This window comes from Symphodus melops (genome assembly GCF_947650265.1).
Source record: "Symphodus melops genome assembly, chromosome: 21".
Classification (NCBI taxonomy): Eukaryota; Metazoa; Chordata; class Actinopteri; order Labriformes; family Labridae; genus Symphodus; species Symphodus melops.
The window spans coordinates 15,446,415-15,463,919 of NC_136711.1; the positions used below are offsets into that span (position 1 = coordinate 15,446,415).

Genomic DNA, 17,505 nt, shown 5'->3' on the forward strand with positions numbered 1-17,505 from the left:
GAAGAGTATATGCGTGTGCGTCTTACCGCACATGTGTATCCCCTTAGATTTACATGTTAATTATTGGCTGATTTGTTGCAGAAACATATGTGTCAAATATGTCTTTGTTTTTTTAGGGACTTTTCTGAAACCTACTACCGCCTTGGAAAAGTAACTGCACAACCACACACACTGACTAAATGACACTCAAACAAGTGACGCTTAGATGTGGTGTTTGTTTGTGAAGACGACAGACTGAAGTAAATATTTACAACCAATTGAACTCTTGGTTTACATGCCCCGCTAGAATATCGGAGTAGCTTTTAAAAAGCTTTAAAATCTGAAGTAATTTAGTCATACACCAAGTTAGAGCTCCCCCTCAAATGTCAGAGTTATGACTGGAATTCTTTAAGAGGATTATCAGTAATCGCTTCTCATCTAGCGGTGTGTTATTCTTAACTAATATGCAGCAGCTAAAAACTCTTATTTCCAAAGAGGGTTGCTGTAATCACGTTGCTTTGAGGGTCGCACACAGTAGCCACCATGTCTCAGTGAACAGGATTTTTATGGGCTTAACATGGCAACCTACATGGCAACAACTATTCTTCTCTGGCATTGGTTAACATGGTCTCTCTGTTCACATTAAGTCAATGTTTTCTCTGCTGCATGTAAACTCAAATTACACATCCAAAAGCTGTGTGTGTTTTGTAACACATTTAAATAAGGTCTCCGTGGGGAGATGCTACTTTTGTCCCATAGATGTAGAAGGCTGACGCTGCAGAGCCGAGCCAGCGGGTCTCCAAGGTCATTACCACTGCCATGGCGTCTAGGCGCCCTGGGAAGGAGGCAGGAATTGATTAATGACAATGCTAGGAGCGCAGGAGAGGAAGAACCCAGATTGGTGGAGAGCTGCTGCAGAGGTAGAGATGTTTCCATACTGGGGTGCTAAGAATAACGCTAGTGTGAGATACTGGAAAGCGGTACACAGAACTACAACTTCTTCAGGATGTATAGTCTCTTTGTAATCAAGGAGGAAGGTAAGGCAAAAAGTAAAAATTATGTGCTTGTATGCAGGACACTACATGTCTCCTCCTATCTATACCTGAACTTCAGTGTGAAAGAAAGACTAAGGGATGAACCCCCCCCCAAAAAAAAAAACTAGCAGCTAGCTCCTGCTGAAACCTCCTTTTGCTCAAATTGGGTGTTTACTCAACAAAAGGACTGATTGACAGAAGCTCTGAGGTTTTGGCGTGAAGTCTGTAGAGCTGATATGTTTGACATCCCACAGGTGCCACAGTTGTGGCAGTACTGCTGGTATGGTAACCATGGCAACACTTTGTGAAGGCACAGCATTAAATATTAAGAAAATTTATCTACATTCTCCACAGAGGTTTTTTTTTTAACACTGGATAATGAATGGAGAGTATAAAAAAGACCATTTCAAATTTAAGAAATGTCTGCATGGAGTATATTTTAATACAGTGTAAATTGAGATCATGGAATAAGAAAAGGCAACACTGCTCATCACCTTGTCCTACTAGGTTATATTGCAAGGGAAGCAGTCGACATCTGTGTAAGCACAAAGACTCCCCAGCTTGGTTTTTCTCAGTCAACTCTGTGAATGTGGTGCACTGTCCTTTAAATAGCTGACCTGGCCAGGTTTACACCCTGCAGCTCCCCAAAGGCAGAGCGCTCAGCGACTGAGACGTGATGCTTGAGGCCGGCCGACTCAAATCGAAAACTTGTTCACTTCCTGCAGTGGTCTGATAAAACACAGACCCTGCTCTTAAAGTGTCCACTATTTGCAGCAATGTTTTGTGTCCTTTACATTATATACTACATCAGTATGAGTGACCTGTCCTGTAAAACAAAACATAATTATACACTTGTTAGTGTAGTTACAGAGACACACGCATTATAATATCCAGCCACAGCATGAACCAACATAGCACTGACACTTACAACATCTCTATCTGCTTATGTGAAAGTCACCTGATGGAGGTTAATAAAACCTTAAACCTTGGTAGCTTCGGCTGACCCTTTTGACATTAATGTGTATTTACACATTGATGCAACGAGATCCCCACTTGCTGAAGAAAAAAATATTCGCATTTTATAAAACACTTAAAGCTCCTGTGAAAGCTTTAAACTGGTAAGTTTAAATTCAAAACACTTTTTTTCTAATACCTACAAAACCAAACGAGACTATGAGCCACAAGAGTGGTTATTCCTCTGTTGTTATTATTAGTGCCTGAAACCACAACGTGTCTTTCTGTTGCAGAAATAAAGCTGCAAAGCCAAAAGTACATCAATCATGTATCTTCTGAAGGGCCAGTAGGTTTCTTATGTACTATTGGACGAAGCTACAGCTGTTTGGCTCGGTTTCTAGTCATAATGCTAACATAAGCTAAAGCTTTCCTGCCTAATATTTGCTATGAAGACTGGCTGTGTCTTATACACTGGTCCAACCAAAATACAGGGTAAAATGATAAGTCATGCATCGTCATGAACACAACTGCAGCCTCCATGGTCCCCCACTGCATGCGACGTGACATGTTTGAATATTCACTCATGTTGTATTGCAGAAGGATACTTTGTCACTCAAAGGTGCTGGGATAAATCTCACAGACCAAGCTGGAGGTACCACCTTTTGGGCAGCTTTTATCCCTCACTAAATTACATCAACACATTCAATAAAATCAGTGGTAAATAGGTCTTGTAAAGTGCTGGATAAAAGTCAACAACTGGCGAAGTTGGATAGTACCACTCTTGGTTAGTTATGGTCTTTGTACTGCACAATCACCGTTACTGTAGGCAGAGAAACTTCCAGTGGAATTACAAACACACATGGTGTGATTTTAAATTCCATACTTTCCGGAAATAAGCTTCAGTTAGTTATTGGTACAAACAAAAAGGTAACATACTGTCCACCAGAGTGACGTTCCACAGAAGGCTATTTACCTATAAAAAGCCATCTTGCAGGTTTCAGATTAAAAAAAAACCTTGTTGCCGAAAGGGTAAACCATCTGACAGCTTGTTGCTCAAAGGACACAATGTACCTACTGCTTCTTTACTGTGTCACAACATCCTTACACCCACCTCCCATTTTCCAAATTCCCCAGCTGATGTATTTGAAGAGACAGAGAAAACTCTGTTGCCCAAAGAAACCGCATTCAGCTGCACTGACAGCACTCTGTCTGCAGGAAGACACACGATGCCAGGGAACACTCTTCCTGTCAGAGGCACAGACAGCCAATTTCTCCGTCTTATCTTCTAATTGTAACAAGCTTGTCCTTTCTGATGGTGAGGTTTCGGGGTCTAATTAGCGAGACAATAGAGGAGAGCTTCAGGGGTGTCATTATGTCACTTGAGGGTTTTTTTTTTAAACCCAGCTTGAAAGAATGACAAAGCAGGATAGCACACCACAAGGAAACACAAATCCACAGAGAGGGAGAGCTAAACCTCCGAAACAAAACAAAAACATATATCAGCTTTTTTTTTTTGCTTTAGACTAAAAACAACACAAGTTTCACACTGAGTCAGAATTCCCAGAATGTATTTTTCATGTTTGGAGTAAGACTAACAAACAAAAGAAAAGCCTAGTAGAGTTGTCTGCTTGTGTTCTCCGCCGTCTGACGATAAAAATGTAGCTCGCTGATATTTGTGTCTGACAGTGTTTGTGTTTGCGTGCTGCGAGGTATTCAGAAGGGGCAGGTTGTAATCAGTGGAGACGGAGCTGTGAGTCACACGGTGCATACCAGGTGCTGAAGGTCTCCATGAACACAGAGGCTGAGGTGTTGTCAAATACAATGTGTAGGCGGGGCTGTGCTGTGTTGTGTGCTTGAAATCAGTCTCATTGTTTGGAATGAAGAAGAATGGTGAATGTCGACAATAGCACATATTTAGTCTTGGATGTTCATTATTAATGTCACGATGTGTGATATTTCCAAACAATCTGGAAGAACATTTCTGTAATCTTTTCTTTTTTTTTTCTTTGTGCTTAAAAACCAGATGGTTCCCTCATGATTTGGTTTTATCTCTGCAGTAGCTCATTGAAAAATAAAAATAAAGAAATCCATTTCAGAGTCATAAAGCCTGACATAACTCCCCCTTATTGGAGGAGAGTGAGGGGTTGCTTCACATACCACCAGCATATACAACCTTAAACTTACATATAGCATTTGAGTATTGCTTTAAGATGTACTTGCTACACGTCCTGATGTACATTTATTCAGTGTTAAGTTTCCCACCCTTTTTTAAATCTTGAAAAAAAAAAACTTTGGTCACTTTAGTGAATTGGTGTTTGGTTCCCTTAAGTGTAGCCGAGGCCTCGCATTTAGCAGCCCAAGATCGCATTGACCCAAAGTGATACAGAGCTAACTCAGTGCCTGGGTAACTCAGGAATAAACAAACCACTTTAATAACTTTCCCTCTTGCTGGCTGGGACAATATGGTTCCCCGAGGCTACTCGCCAATGTCTTCCATCGAAAAATAAGGACGCCTTAAAACTTCCCCCGAGCTGACATCTCCCATGACCTATTTTTCGTCATGGCGGGTGGTTTGTGAGTAGTCGCAGAGTACTAAATGGAGAAAGCACAATACATAGATGAGAGCACACAATGTGATGATAGCTGTTTGCCCGGAATCTGACCTGTGTTAAGTGATGACTAATGCCACCGTCTAATTTCAGACTTGCGCTATCGGCTAAATGCTGAGAAAAGAATAAAAACAGGGGAAAAGTGATAAGATACCCCGAGGACAAGGAAGCGGGGGTATTTATAGTTTCACTAGGGACATTGCCCCACAAAAGATGGAGGAAAGGAAGTTGTTGATCTCCTCTGAGATGATGAAGAGGTCAGGCAGGAGACCAAAGCAAAGACAAGATGGGAAAAGCAGCCTGCGGTCCCCCAGGAGCAGTTGAGCTGAGCAGGGGTTGGAGGCTTACAGTGTGATGTCTCCGGAGATGATGGAGGGGGAAGGGGGAGTCGGGAACAAGGAAAGCTTACAAGAAGCAGCAGCACTTTAGCACAAGACACATCCTCAGGGTTAACTTTGAGCACTTTGTTTAGTGTCCATGTTGAGCCTTGGATATTGTGACCACTAGCACACTTGCCATTTTCCGATACAGCATATACGCAGTATCAGAGGCCTTTTCGATAATGGTATACGTATCAGAGCAGCTCTACTTCTACTTCCACCATATACAGTATAAAGAACCTCAAGGACCCAGAGGATTCAAACACTGCACTAAGTCAGCTCAATATCCTCCACCTCATTCGAGCTTGTGACATTTGCAGAGAGCCTTAAAGAGGGGGGATAAAGAGGGATGAGAGCAAGAGAAGGGGGGGGGGGGGGGGGGAGGGTTGCATCCTTCTCTCCTCCCTCATTAGAATTCTCTCATCAGTCTTTCCCGGTGGAGGAGGAGAGGGGGTGGACATGTCAGGGTTTATTAATCGCTCCAGGAAATATTATTGACCTGGACCTTCTGCTCCCTCTCTCCCTGCTGCAGTCAGTGTCTCTGCTCTGCTGCCTCCACATTCCTCCGGTGTCCTGCTTGGACACATTACAGGACACTGCGGCACAGCATGGAGGCTCCAACACACAGTGTCTTCATTGACGATGCACTCGGCCTGGGCTTTTCTTTTCACCACAGCTGCAAAGCCCCACACACACCCAAACACACCTGCAGTCCCGAGGAGACAAAGCACACCCTGCTCTTCTTCATTATGGATGTGAAAGCAGCTCTGTGCTCTTTTTTTTTTTTTTTATTAAATTTGGCACTTTTTTTGTGCTTTTGCACAAAGAAAAGAAAATCACAGAAACATCTTTAAATCTCATGGCCTAATGGTTTTTTAAATCTAACCAGTAGCTTTCAAAATAAAAGAGGTGTGTAAATCAATATCAAGTGAACCCCTTTCTGAATGCTGAAACAGAGACACTGATTAGAGATGGTCCTTTATCCTCCCCCCTCTGCTTTCTTCAACAAGGAGAAAATAAGTGAACGATCCGAATCATTCAGCGAAGACTCCTGCTGGGGTCATGATGCGTTTCGGTGCTTGCATGCAATGTGTGTGTTTGTGTGTGTTGAGTGTGAGTCTTTGTGCAAGTGTTTGTAAGATGGCAAAGGGCAGAGTATGAGAGTGAAGGTGCTAAGCCTCTTGCTGCATGCACCCCATGGTCTGATGCTTCCACTTTAACTTTGCTTATCCTCTTATTCTGCAATGTCGTGCGTGTTACTCTTCATGTATCAACGGGTGTTTCTAGCACACTAAGACCCTACACATGCTATATCCTAGAAATCACATGCGTCAGTATGGCATTGCCACGGAAACAGCTGAAGGAAAACAGCTGTTATCAGCTTAGAGTGTCATTTCCTTGACTTCCTTTTGCACAATTTGACAATGCACCGATTTCAACATAAATAAATGCCCTTTTAGAAGATCAGTAAGGAGCATTGTAGTGAGTGTGAATGAATGCATCACCTTTCCTTATCATGCAAACGACAAAAATGTGCAAAGACTTAAATTCTCAAAGAGTAAACTGTCATCATATTTGTTAGTTGTATGAGCTAACATGTATGTAAAATGTCCAGTTCTCCCCTGGTATGGATGTTACAGTTGTAAGTTTTTCTCAATGGGTTTGTGATACCAGCATGTGATCGCAGCCAGCCTTGTTTTTATAATATTGGATTATTGTGCCTCCCTGTGGCCTTAGAAGACATTACACTGCAAGAGTTTTTTTTTCTTTATGACAGGAGGACTAATGAATGACCAGGATATGAGTGTTGTTCCATTGTGTCTCAGTGAACTTTGCACCGATGTGCACATTCCTGAAAGAAGCAGTCATCCAATAAAGAAATATGCTTTAGATCTGTCAATAGCATTTGTGCTCTCTGAATGGTGATATTATCCAGCAGGGCATGTTCTCATGAATCTTCACTTTGCAAAGATGTCTGGCACTAAATTTAATATCCGTCTTGAATTTGTTTTCTTGCAGTCACAATGGTCCCACTTCTGTTTTTAGTGGCAACCACAACAACATCCAATTCCACCGGTAGTGGCAACAGTACAAAAGGTAAGAGCAACAACATGAGCAATGCACCTCGACATGTGAGACTGAGCAGCACTTAAGCTGAGATGGCAACAAAAAACATTGCAGCCCACAGCAGTCATCCCTTTTCCGAGAGATATGATTGTTCTATACCTTCTGCCTCATGGCATTCATCTGCGTGATAATAGCCCTTTTCAACAGCCTTCTTATTACCAGATCACAATAAACTTCAGCAGCCTTGGACAGTAATTTACGGCTCATTTTGCATCCTTGTGAACACAGTTAATTGTCGGCTGTGTGGTTGTGACTCTTGGCTGAGTAGGCACTCTCAGCACTGCTCATTTTCTGTTAGTTGATACTTATCTTTGCCAACAAAATACTGCTGAAGACAGTTATTAAATCAGGCCTGTGGCCATAAGAGAGCACGGGTGGCACATTGCTGTGCATGCAGAATTGATTTTGTGTTTTTTACGTGGCTTTAAAGCATGTATGAGGCCAAGCTTTTGCACACACAAACATATATATCGTTTGCCTTGCCCCTTCTTCCTGCTTCTTTGTTGCCGGTGCTCCCTGACCCCCGGCTCTGCCTCTCCTTCTTCCTTAGAAGACGTTACATCCCCCAGCCAACACATCCTCCCCACCGTGCTGGTCCTGTCCCTGCTGCTGCTCATCATCGCACTGCTAGTCTGGTACTTAAGAAGGTAAAAAAAAAAAAAAAAAACGAACAACCAAAAAACCTCCCCACCCAGCAAGGACTCACCCACCTTACCTTGTCACCCGCCCTGCTCTCTGGGCTTTGCTGACGGGCTGTGGGCAGAGCTCAGGGTGACAAACACTTCCTCCTTTAGTCACTGAGGCGGAGTCCTGTCAGGAAGTGCAGCGAGCTGACTCCCTCTCATGCCTAGTCAGAAGAGAACAAGCTTCAACATTGAACCTACAGAGAACAGCGGAGAACAAATTCTGTACCACAAGTGGACTAGAACACTCTTATTCGACATCAGCTAATGAGAAAGAATAACTTCTCAAGTTTTAGATGGTAGGATAAAATACTGCATTGCTTTGTTATTAATATAAATGGAACTTAGTTACTTATGACATGTTCTGTCGTTGCATGTTATTTAAATGTTTTATTTTGACAGGTTAAAAAACCAGAGAAAAGCTGTTGTCACAACAGTCGACAAGAAGGTACCCAATGGCATCCTGGAGGAACAAGGTAACATTGTCTTTATTTGGACTTTATGAGAAACACAATGATAGGCTATTCAAGCAACAGAAAGGCATTTAAGAAAGACTTTCTGAAAAACGATAATGAAAGTGGTCAAGCCAAACGGCTAGAGGTATACTGAAGCATTGACTTGGTTTGAATTGTATGTGCATTTTGCAGGTTGTCACATTTTACATTGTGGTGAATTTAGACTTCCTGTGGTTAATGTCATGAAAAAATGAGCTTGCTATCTTCCCCACTTTTAATAGCGTTTGCCACTGCATGTGAAAAAGAAATGTGAACCATCATCTGTGCATAGACCCGAGCAGATTTCACTCTATTTTAATTTTAGGTTGTGATAAAGTTTGCTAACAGCAGCTGTTGTGAAGGACTTGTTTTCTTATCTGACATGACAATGGCAAGTTTAATTCTGAAGGAGGTTGTAACATAAATTAACAGCAAGAAACACACAGCCCGGCTCAAAGTAGATGTGACAAACTCAGTGTTAATGTCATAGTATTAGCCATTTTCCTATGAAGTGATGTTACATGTCATTTTGACTTTTAAAATTTGCTGTGCTGGGAGATCTTTATATGTATATTTAATGTTGGCTTGGTTCAGGATTGAAATGTTCTGTAATTGATGAAAAAGTAAAAGCAGAAGGGTCTTGTGAACACAGTGATGTCCAAATGATTTAATAGTACAGTATTATTTTGCATTTGTGACTCTGTACATGTCTGCTGTTTGTGATATGTTTGACATGTGTTGTGTTTTAGAGTGTGGATACAGTACTGAGTCCCTATACACCACTATACCTCCAGGTCAGGTATTCAGTGTGGTGTTATTAGAAACCACATTACTAACACTCTCTGAGTACTTTTTTATTCTACATTTTCCAAATTGAAAGAGCTAACCAAATGGCTAGTCGAGTCCCTAAGAGAGGTTTCCGCTCATAAAATCTGACTACATGGTGCTGAAAGTGGCTTATCTCTTAGGGTCCATTTGTTCCCTAACACCTGATTGGGGGCTGATATTAATACGTGTCTCCTATTTTTAAACCATTGAGGTGTTTGTAGGGAGACAACAAGACACCATTATGTCATAAAATTTCAGATCAGTAGGTAGTTATTTTGTTCTTTTATTAATTTTACACATCTCGTGATTTTCAGTGATTTCCAACCAGGGATAGGGCTATTTTCATTACAAGTACACACATTTAAGAAATGTGATTCGAGAAGTTTTAGTCAAAAATGTAATTCCATTCTGTTGAATTCTGTCAACATAGAGTATCATAAAAGAGCTGCAGTTGGTAGTGAGTGAAAACCAGTCAGACAGCAAGCAGAGATAGACAAGTGATTGAAAAGTTAGCTTAAAGTTATGAATACATGGGCAAAGGCAATAACCAAAACTTAATTTAGAATATAAAACTTAAAGTAATGGCTAGATAGCAAAACAATATAGTTAACAGTTTTAGTTGTAGCTAGATGTCAAGTCATTGATAAATGGTTCAACTAAATAGCTTGTAGTTAAAGTTGGTTTGATAGCTAAATTATATGGATACTAGAATAACAGACCAAATAAGGGCTTAACATCAGTAAGTGCCATATTGAGCGTGTGCCCCCCTAAGTGGTACTTATAATGCTAAGTTGACCAAATAAACTCAGACACACACACAGTTCTTTGAAAACATTGTAGAAAAATGTATCCCCGAAATACATGTATTAGTTTTAGAAACTTACATTTTGAATGATCCAAACGGACTCACTTTGAGGTGTTGGTATGAAGAGATTCTTGAATGTATCTGACTGTAAATTTTGTCTAAAGTAAACGTGAAATCCTGGTCTAATTTAACCGAATCATTTCTCGCAGAAAGTAAGTTAATAATAACTGAATAAACTACAAAGTGAAAATCAGTTATTTTCTTTAACTCACCAAAAATGTCACCGCCCCAACGTTAAACTCAATCAGTTCAGCCGGGATGATGAACTTTTAACTGTTCTCCACACAGAGCAACAAACGGTGGTCCTTCTCCCAAGATCCCCCACAGCCTCCAAGACTTACCTACCCATCCCGGTGGAACACCTGGAGGAGGAGTACCGGCTCCGCTCAGCTGATGATGGCAAGCTCTTCAGGGAGGAGTACAATGTAAGCAACCTTTTCACCTGGTAGTTACAGTAAAAGGTGGTCATAAAGCAGGAAGGGGATTTTACATCGGGCGTTAGTTGTAAAAGTAGTGGGACATTGAAAGTTGAGTTGGTCCAAAACGATTGTGATAGAGAATGATGATCAGCCTCTGGTACTGCCTATGTCAGTGTGCCAGCCAATCAGCCCCCCAACCAATCATATGGCTTTAAGTTAATTATTTTGACACAATAACAAACATATACACATGACATTTGCAGAAATGCTAATGTTAGTCAAAGCAAGCAAATTGTAAAATATCTGTTTTAAAACCAATACTCTGTTTTTTATTACACTTAAGCTGAAGGGGTATTTGAAATTAACCAATAGTTAAGTCTGGCTTTTGGAATTGGTATGGGAAAGGAATAATTTTTAGTGCTTTTAAGTTGTGCAACAACCCCCCCCCCAATAAAATACCTAAAATTGGACTTAAAGGGTTTTCCCACATCTGTGATACTAAGTGTGTCCATGGAAAGACAGATATATTTGTGTGTATTTCGTTCAGGAAAACTACTGGAACTATTCATCACATTTACCATGACACATTGTACACATGTCCCCTTCCTATTTGTGACTCTGACTGAGGGTCTGAGTCAAAATAAAGATTATCACTCAGGTTTCATGTAACACTTGTAAATGTTTAAGCAGCTTTTAAGCACAGACAGAGGAAGTCCAAGTTCTCAACATTAATAATGTCTGTTTTCTGTTGGTAGCAGAGGAACTGCATATCAATGCAGAACAAATCCATGCCAAAATGCACTTTTTAAAAGTCACACTGTTTATCTGTGTGGTAGGCATATAATTTAACTTTAATTATGTGTTGCAGTCGTTGCCAGGAGGTAATGCCCAAGGGACGTATGAGGAGGCCAACAAGGACGAGAACAAGGAGAAGAACAGATACCCCAACATCCTCCCCTGTGAGTGTACTCTCTGTGCTATAGGAACTAGATTTTCTTTTGACTCACACCCACAGCTCACAGTTTCCTGTCTGTGTGAGCATGTGTCGTTATGGGTGTTTTTTCTTTTTTGTTACAGTTCAGATACAGTAGATCCCTCCCCACAGCCCATGTATTCACTCACAATGAAACACATCAGCCTGCATAGCTTCCTCCCTTGTCTTCCTTTTTGCAGCTTATATTCCAATAACTCATCTCTGATTAATAATGGGTTTATTTTTTCATCAATTACATATGTAGTTTAAGATATATTTCACACCTTAAATAGACTTTTTCAATAGACATTTTCATTTTCCTGCTGAGGTTTAGCTTAAAAAAGATAAATATCAATTTCATAGTCAATGGCTAAATATTTGCATGTGCTTATACTGTATGTCCCAGTGTTTTATCTCAACTCTTTTTGTTTCTTGTAAAGTTTTTTGTCAAACATACAGAGATGCACTATCACAGACAAAATAAATGATAACTGGTGGTAACTGGTGCACGTTAGCTCTGGACTGGCTAGCTTTTTTACCATTATTTCAAGTCTTTATGCTAAGCTAAGCTAACTGGCTGTTACAGCACAGACATGGAAGGGTTATTGTTTTTGTTCTATTGCTTAAATATAGAGCTAGCTTATCATTTATCGTTCTTCATGTCATCTTAATGTAGTGCAGTTGCTCCTGTAACCTTTTTTCCATGGAGTCCCCCTCACTGTTATCTGAGAAAAGCTACACTCCCCCCTTACTTGTATACTTTGTGTAACAAGTGTTTTTATTCTGAGACAAAAGTCTCAGACTGCTCTAACAGACTTATGTGGTTTGATTTTTACACTGTAAACCTTTAATCTTTTTCAATGTTATTTCCACAAACAGATGATCATTCCAGAGTGGTGTTGACTCAGCTGGATGCAAATCCCTGTTCAGACTATGTGAATGCTTCTTATATTGATGTGAGTGTTTCTGTTTGTTTTTCCATCATTCACTTAATTAATGGTTTATTCCAATGAGAAATTTCAACACCAACCGCACCAGAGAAATGAGTCATACATTACTGTTTCTTGCTTCTTATGTTCTGTTTATGAGCTCCATGAATTAACTCAGACTTTGCTGCTCTTTGTTATAAGCTATTTAGTATTGATCAATTTCATTTTTGTCTGAGCTGTCTATGAACGTCATAGTTATGTTGCTAATTAAGTTGTTATTCCGTTCTTACAGGGTTTCACAGAAAAGAACAAATTCATAGCAGCACAAGGTAAGATACAATGCACATGATAATAGTACATGTCATTTTTACATTGTTAGATTGATATTTAGGTTCATGTCTTTCAAATTCACGTGGAAAAATCTATTATCTATAATCAAGATTCTGATCTTTACATTCTTATCTTCTAGATTAACTCGGTAGAATGCCAAATAGAGCAGCAAGACATTCAGGATCTACTCCAGTCATCATAGATGACTGGAGTAGATCCTGAAGTATGTGCTAAATCATAAATAGACTTTAAAACCATGGAGAAATGAATCCAGAATCGTTTTGGGTTGAAAATAGATTCTAAATCGAATGATGACCCCAAGAATCGAAATCGAACTGAATCATTAGGCACCCAAAGATTCCCAGCCCTATGTGACGATAATAGTCTTTTTAATGTCTCGACAGGTCCCAAAGAAGATACTGTAGCAGATTTCTGGAGGATGATATGGGAGCAGAAAGTAGCAACTGTTGTCATGTTGACAAATCTTAAAGAAAGGAAAGAAGTGAGTAGTTTTCAGCTTTATTTATTTCATGCTGAAGCATCCAAATGGGGGGAAAAAAAGCCTTCAGTGTTTCTATTCGAGCCAAGTCTTTGATTCTGTGAAGGGAATAATGGAGTGTTACGAAAAGGATTTCAGAAGGAGCATGCTTCAAATAGACTCCATCAGTTATGGTCAAAGGTTAAACCACGGACTTTAATTTGAACTATTCATTTCACCCGTGTGATCTCCCCTCTGACATCTCCTTTATCTGCTGTAATTGTTTCTATTGTGAAGCATGTGAAACAGAGCTTATTCACTGAACAAGAGCGAGGCTTTAAAAAAATCAATAAAAAGAGAATTGGCGAAGATTTAAATCAGCATGTGGACGAGTTAAAATCAATACCCACATAATGTGCAATTAGGTCCTCGAAGGGAGTTGTCATAATCACCCTCAGAGTCCTTTATCGAGTGCTTTCTCCTCACCCACTTAAACCAATGTGGACTGGCTGTGAAATTAGAGCATGCGTGATTTTACATTTGAAACACTTTGCCTCCTTCAAGGGAAGTCCTCTTGAAAAGTATTGAATAATGGCTGCGCTCTCCCCCAGGATAAGTGTTACCAGTACTGGCCGGATCAGGGCTGTTGGACCTACGGGAACGTGAGAGTGGCCGTAGAAGACTTCACTGTGCTCGTCGATTACACCATACGCAAGTTCTGCGTACAGTATGTGAGTTAAAAGAAGTGCTTGTGTTGTTCACAGAAATTGTATGTTAACTGACGCAGAGGGGGTGTTTGTGAAACAAGTTGTATCCTGTGTGTCTTGGTTCCCTTTTCATAGTAAAAAACAAACAGTTGCTGAACTCTTACCAGCTTTGAATTCTAACTAACTTGAATCACAGAACACCAAAGCGTAGACTGTGACAGGACTGAAGGTGTGACGTAAGAACTCTTCTTAACATTCAGATAATAGTTCTTATTCTGTAATTCAAAAAACAAACTTTTTTTTTATTATCATTTGAACTTCCTGTGTTGCTTTACAAACTCTGTGCATAAAGATGGATTCATTATTTGTCATGTGTTGCTGTTGGCCCAGTTACATAATATTTTTGTGGAGGAATCAGGTGCGCTTCGAGAACAGAGAACAAAATAGTCTAATAGATAATACAAAAGAAGGAACTGTTCAGATGATAAACTAAGTTTGAGGTGGCAGTCTAAACTGAAAGTCCGAGGCCTCTGATGTCTAATAGTGTACGTGGCTTTGAACAATGTTAAATATTTTAAGCAACTCCAGGGACGATGGTGGTCCCCAGTCTCTAGCACCGTTATATTGGGGGTCACAGGCTGAAACGTTTGGGAACCCAGCTGCCTTAGGTTACAAGAAATGTTTCAATCATTGCTCTGTTAAGTAGGGGTGCGACAAAATGTAAATAGTGCAATATATTGTTGTCCTGGCTCGTGTGATGAAATTACTGACTCATCGCATCACTACTTCTTGATTCCTCCGGGGGGGGGGTGCTGATGGTAGGATGAGGGTAACTCGGACAGAAACAATTTACAAGACAAGAAGCGGACCGCAGGATAAAAGTAAAAGACCGCAGGAAAATGTTGGACTGCGGGAAAAAGAAGTTAATAAAAGAAGCATGATACGATGTGAAACTGACCAACTTGCAGGGAAAAATACATTAATCCTGGACTTTACCTTTTTACGGGTCTCCTATTGTTTTTCTGTTAATCAAATATCCTGATATATCATTATAGGACAACTGATATATGTGTATTGTATTTCACATTGTATCATATATGGTGTTATATTAAACCATGTATTATAGGGTGAGTAACCCTGTGATATCCATCCCTGGTATGCAATTTTTCCATTCTACTACATTTTTCAATTTTGTTGTCTGTGCTTTGTGTCTCTGTGTAGCAAGCTAGCGATGCTGCCAAGACTCCCAGGCTCGTCACCCAGCTTCACTTCACCAGCTGGCCCGACTTTGGAGTTCCTTTCTCCCCCATCGGCATGCTCAAGTTTCTCAAAAAGGTCAAAGCGGTCAATCCACCGTTCGCCGGACCGATTGTGGTCCACTGCAGGTATCAGAACACTTGTTTGTTTTTGAGTCCTTGGTGCTTTAAATGGTGTTATTGTCTTATTAGTTTCTATGGAGATAGATATTTGGCAGCATGAGTATCTGCTTTGTTTGTCCGCTGGAAAACAAGCTGTCATCCACAGCTGGAAATATTTTGAATGACTTGGACAAATGCCCCTTTGTTTCACTGCTGTTGTCCATTAACATGCAAGTGTCAGCTGAGGATTGGACTTTGTTTGGTGTCTCTGCAGCGCTGGTGTTGGGAGGACAGGAACCTTCATCGTAATAGACGCCATGATCGACATTATGCACGCAGAGCAGAAAGTTGATGTCTTTGGCTTCGTTGCCAAGATACGAGAGCAGCGCTCACAGCTCATTCAGACAGATGTGAGTCGGAAAAGGGGACAATTTCTGTCAGCCACATGATATAAAAATAATACTTGACAGCTAATGTGTAATTGAGTCTATGTGCTCAATGAAAGTGTTCTTACACGTGTTGATCTGATGTTATCCACCCCGACACAGATGCAGTACTCATTCGTCTACCAGGCTCTGCTTGAATACTACCTCTACGGAGACACAGAGTTGGATGTGTCGTCTCTGGAAGGACATCTGAGCAAACTGCACAACACCTTCGTGACCGGTGACCGGGTCGGCCTCGAGGAGGAGTTTAAGGTTCAAACTCTTCTTCCCAATCCGGGCTCATAAAAAATCCTAATTGATTAAATATCAACAAGTAACACAAGAAAAGAGACCAAATAACCTTTGTGAATAACAGGAGTACACATACAACCGCAACATTTTTATACAACCACCACAAAGAAACATCCCAAGCATGAGACCAGGATTTTTATTAGCTTGAATCAAACAATGTATTGCAAATGTCCATATAAGTGATGTTGTCTTCATGCTGCTCTTTACAGACCTCCATGTTTAAAGTGTCCATGTATGTGTTTGCAACATTGTACTTCACACTTACGGTTCCATCTTGCTTGCTTTCGTTTTGAATAGAAACTGACCAACATGCGAATAATGAAGGAGAACATGAGAACGGGGAACCTTCCTGCCAACATGAAGAAGAACCGAGTTCTTCAAATTATTCCCTGTAAGAAAAAAAAAAAAAAAAGACAGCTATTAAACGTCTTTGAAATGTTTGAGCATGTTTTTCTTTTAACCCTGTGTGGCAGGGTTTCATTTCTATTTGTTTGTTTCCTCAGTGGCTCACTCGTCTCACCTGATACACTGTGAACATGTTTACAAGCTGATCTATTCTGAAGGGTTAAAAAAAAAAAAAAAAGAAAGAATTTCCTGTTTTTCTTCCATTTCAGATGACTTCAACAGAGTTATTCTCTCCATGAGAAGAGGTCAGGAGTTCACGGACTACGTCAATGCATCCTTTATAGATGTGAGCATAAATTTTTTTTGTGCCTCAGACCTTTATTCTTGCATTCATATCAGTGACAGCCCAGAAGCATTTCCTAAAAAGCACATATTGAAGGACACGTGAAGCTAAACTGAAGAGTTTGTTTGGCTCTGATTTAGGGCTATCGACAGAAGGACTACTTCATTGCCACCCAGGGCCCTCTGGCGACCACATTGGAGGATTTCTGGAGGATGGTGTGGGAGTGGAAATGTCACTCCATTGTCATGCTCACTGAGCTCCAGGAGAGGGAGCAGGTAAGCTGTGGAAGCTGATGACTGCAAGTTTGCAATGACTGATGGCTTCATTTATTTATTATGTGCGAAAAATAAATATCTCGTCTCATTTCCTGCCTCTGCAACTAAATTATGTTCACAACTCCATGTTTGTTTTCTGTCGGGGGAGAATTCACTCTGTTTTGGTCTTTATTTTGCAGGACAAATGTTGCCAGTACTGGCCCACAGAGGACTCAGTCACATATGGAGATTACACAGTGGAGTTGAAGGGAGACACTTTGTGTGACACCTTCAGTCTAAGAGACTTGGTACTCACCTTTGTTCCGGTAAGCAAATACACGTGCACTATCACACAGCTGTTAGTGAGGCAGTAAAAACACACAACATTTGACTGCGGGAGGTAACAAGCTTTTATTGTCTCCCTTGGTGTAATTCTGTTCAGCCTTCCAGCCCTTTGCAAAGAAAATAAAATAATTATTTTAAATGACCTGCTTATTTACAGTAAGACCTGTATTGCAGCCAGTTGAATACATTTGTAATAATGTCTTCCATTTTTATCATTTTCTTAAGAAGTCAAATTGTGATTTTCTAGAGAAACATGCATTTGTCATCTGGTGTCTAAATGTTATAAAAAGCATGCTTCTTTAAAACTAGATTCAGTAATAACTCTCACATTGTT

The 17,505-nt window shown here is 40.4% G+C and overlaps 1 protein-coding gene across 2 annotated transcripts in view; it reads left to right on the plus strand.

Moving 5' to 3' along the window:
- The window catches only part of ptprea (protein tyrosine phosphatase receptor type Ea), a 50,184-nt gene that overhangs the window by 29,249 nt on the left and 3,430 nt on the right, over window positions 1-17,505 (plus strand). The window contains exons 3-18 of one of the 2 annotated variants that reach the window (XM_079372155.1): window positions 6,976-7,053; window positions 7,634-7,730; window positions 8,169-8,242; window positions 10,242-10,378; window positions 11,241-11,331; window positions 12,225-12,301; window positions 12,567-12,603; window positions 13,009-13,106; window positions 13,694-13,813; window positions 15,011-15,174; window positions 15,422-15,557; window positions 15,696-15,845; window positions 16,182-16,275; window positions 16,499-16,575; window positions 16,713-16,847; window positions 17,027-17,152. In XM_079372155.1, the coding sequence (XP_079228281.1) occupies window positions 6,981-7,053; window positions 7,634-7,730; window positions 8,169-8,242; window positions 10,242-10,378; window positions 11,241-11,331; window positions 12,225-12,301; window positions 12,567-12,603; window positions 13,009-13,106; window positions 13,694-13,813; window positions 15,011-15,174; window positions 15,422-15,557; window positions 15,696-15,845; window positions 16,182-16,275; window positions 16,499-16,575; window positions 16,713-16,847; window positions 17,027-17,152 (1,686 nt within the window). In that variant the 5' untranslated portion in view covers window positions 6,976-6,980. The remainder of the gene's footprint in view (window positions 1-6,975; window positions 7,054-7,633; window positions 7,731-8,168; window positions 8,243-10,241; window positions 10,379-11,240; window positions 11,332-12,224; window positions 12,302-12,566; window positions 12,604-13,008; window positions 13,107-13,693; window positions 13,814-15,010; window positions 15,175-15,421; window positions 15,558-15,695; window positions 15,846-16,181; window positions 16,276-16,498; window positions 16,576-16,712; window positions 16,848-17,026; window positions 17,153-17,505) is intronic. The other variant, XM_079372156.1, reaches the window with a different exon arrangement.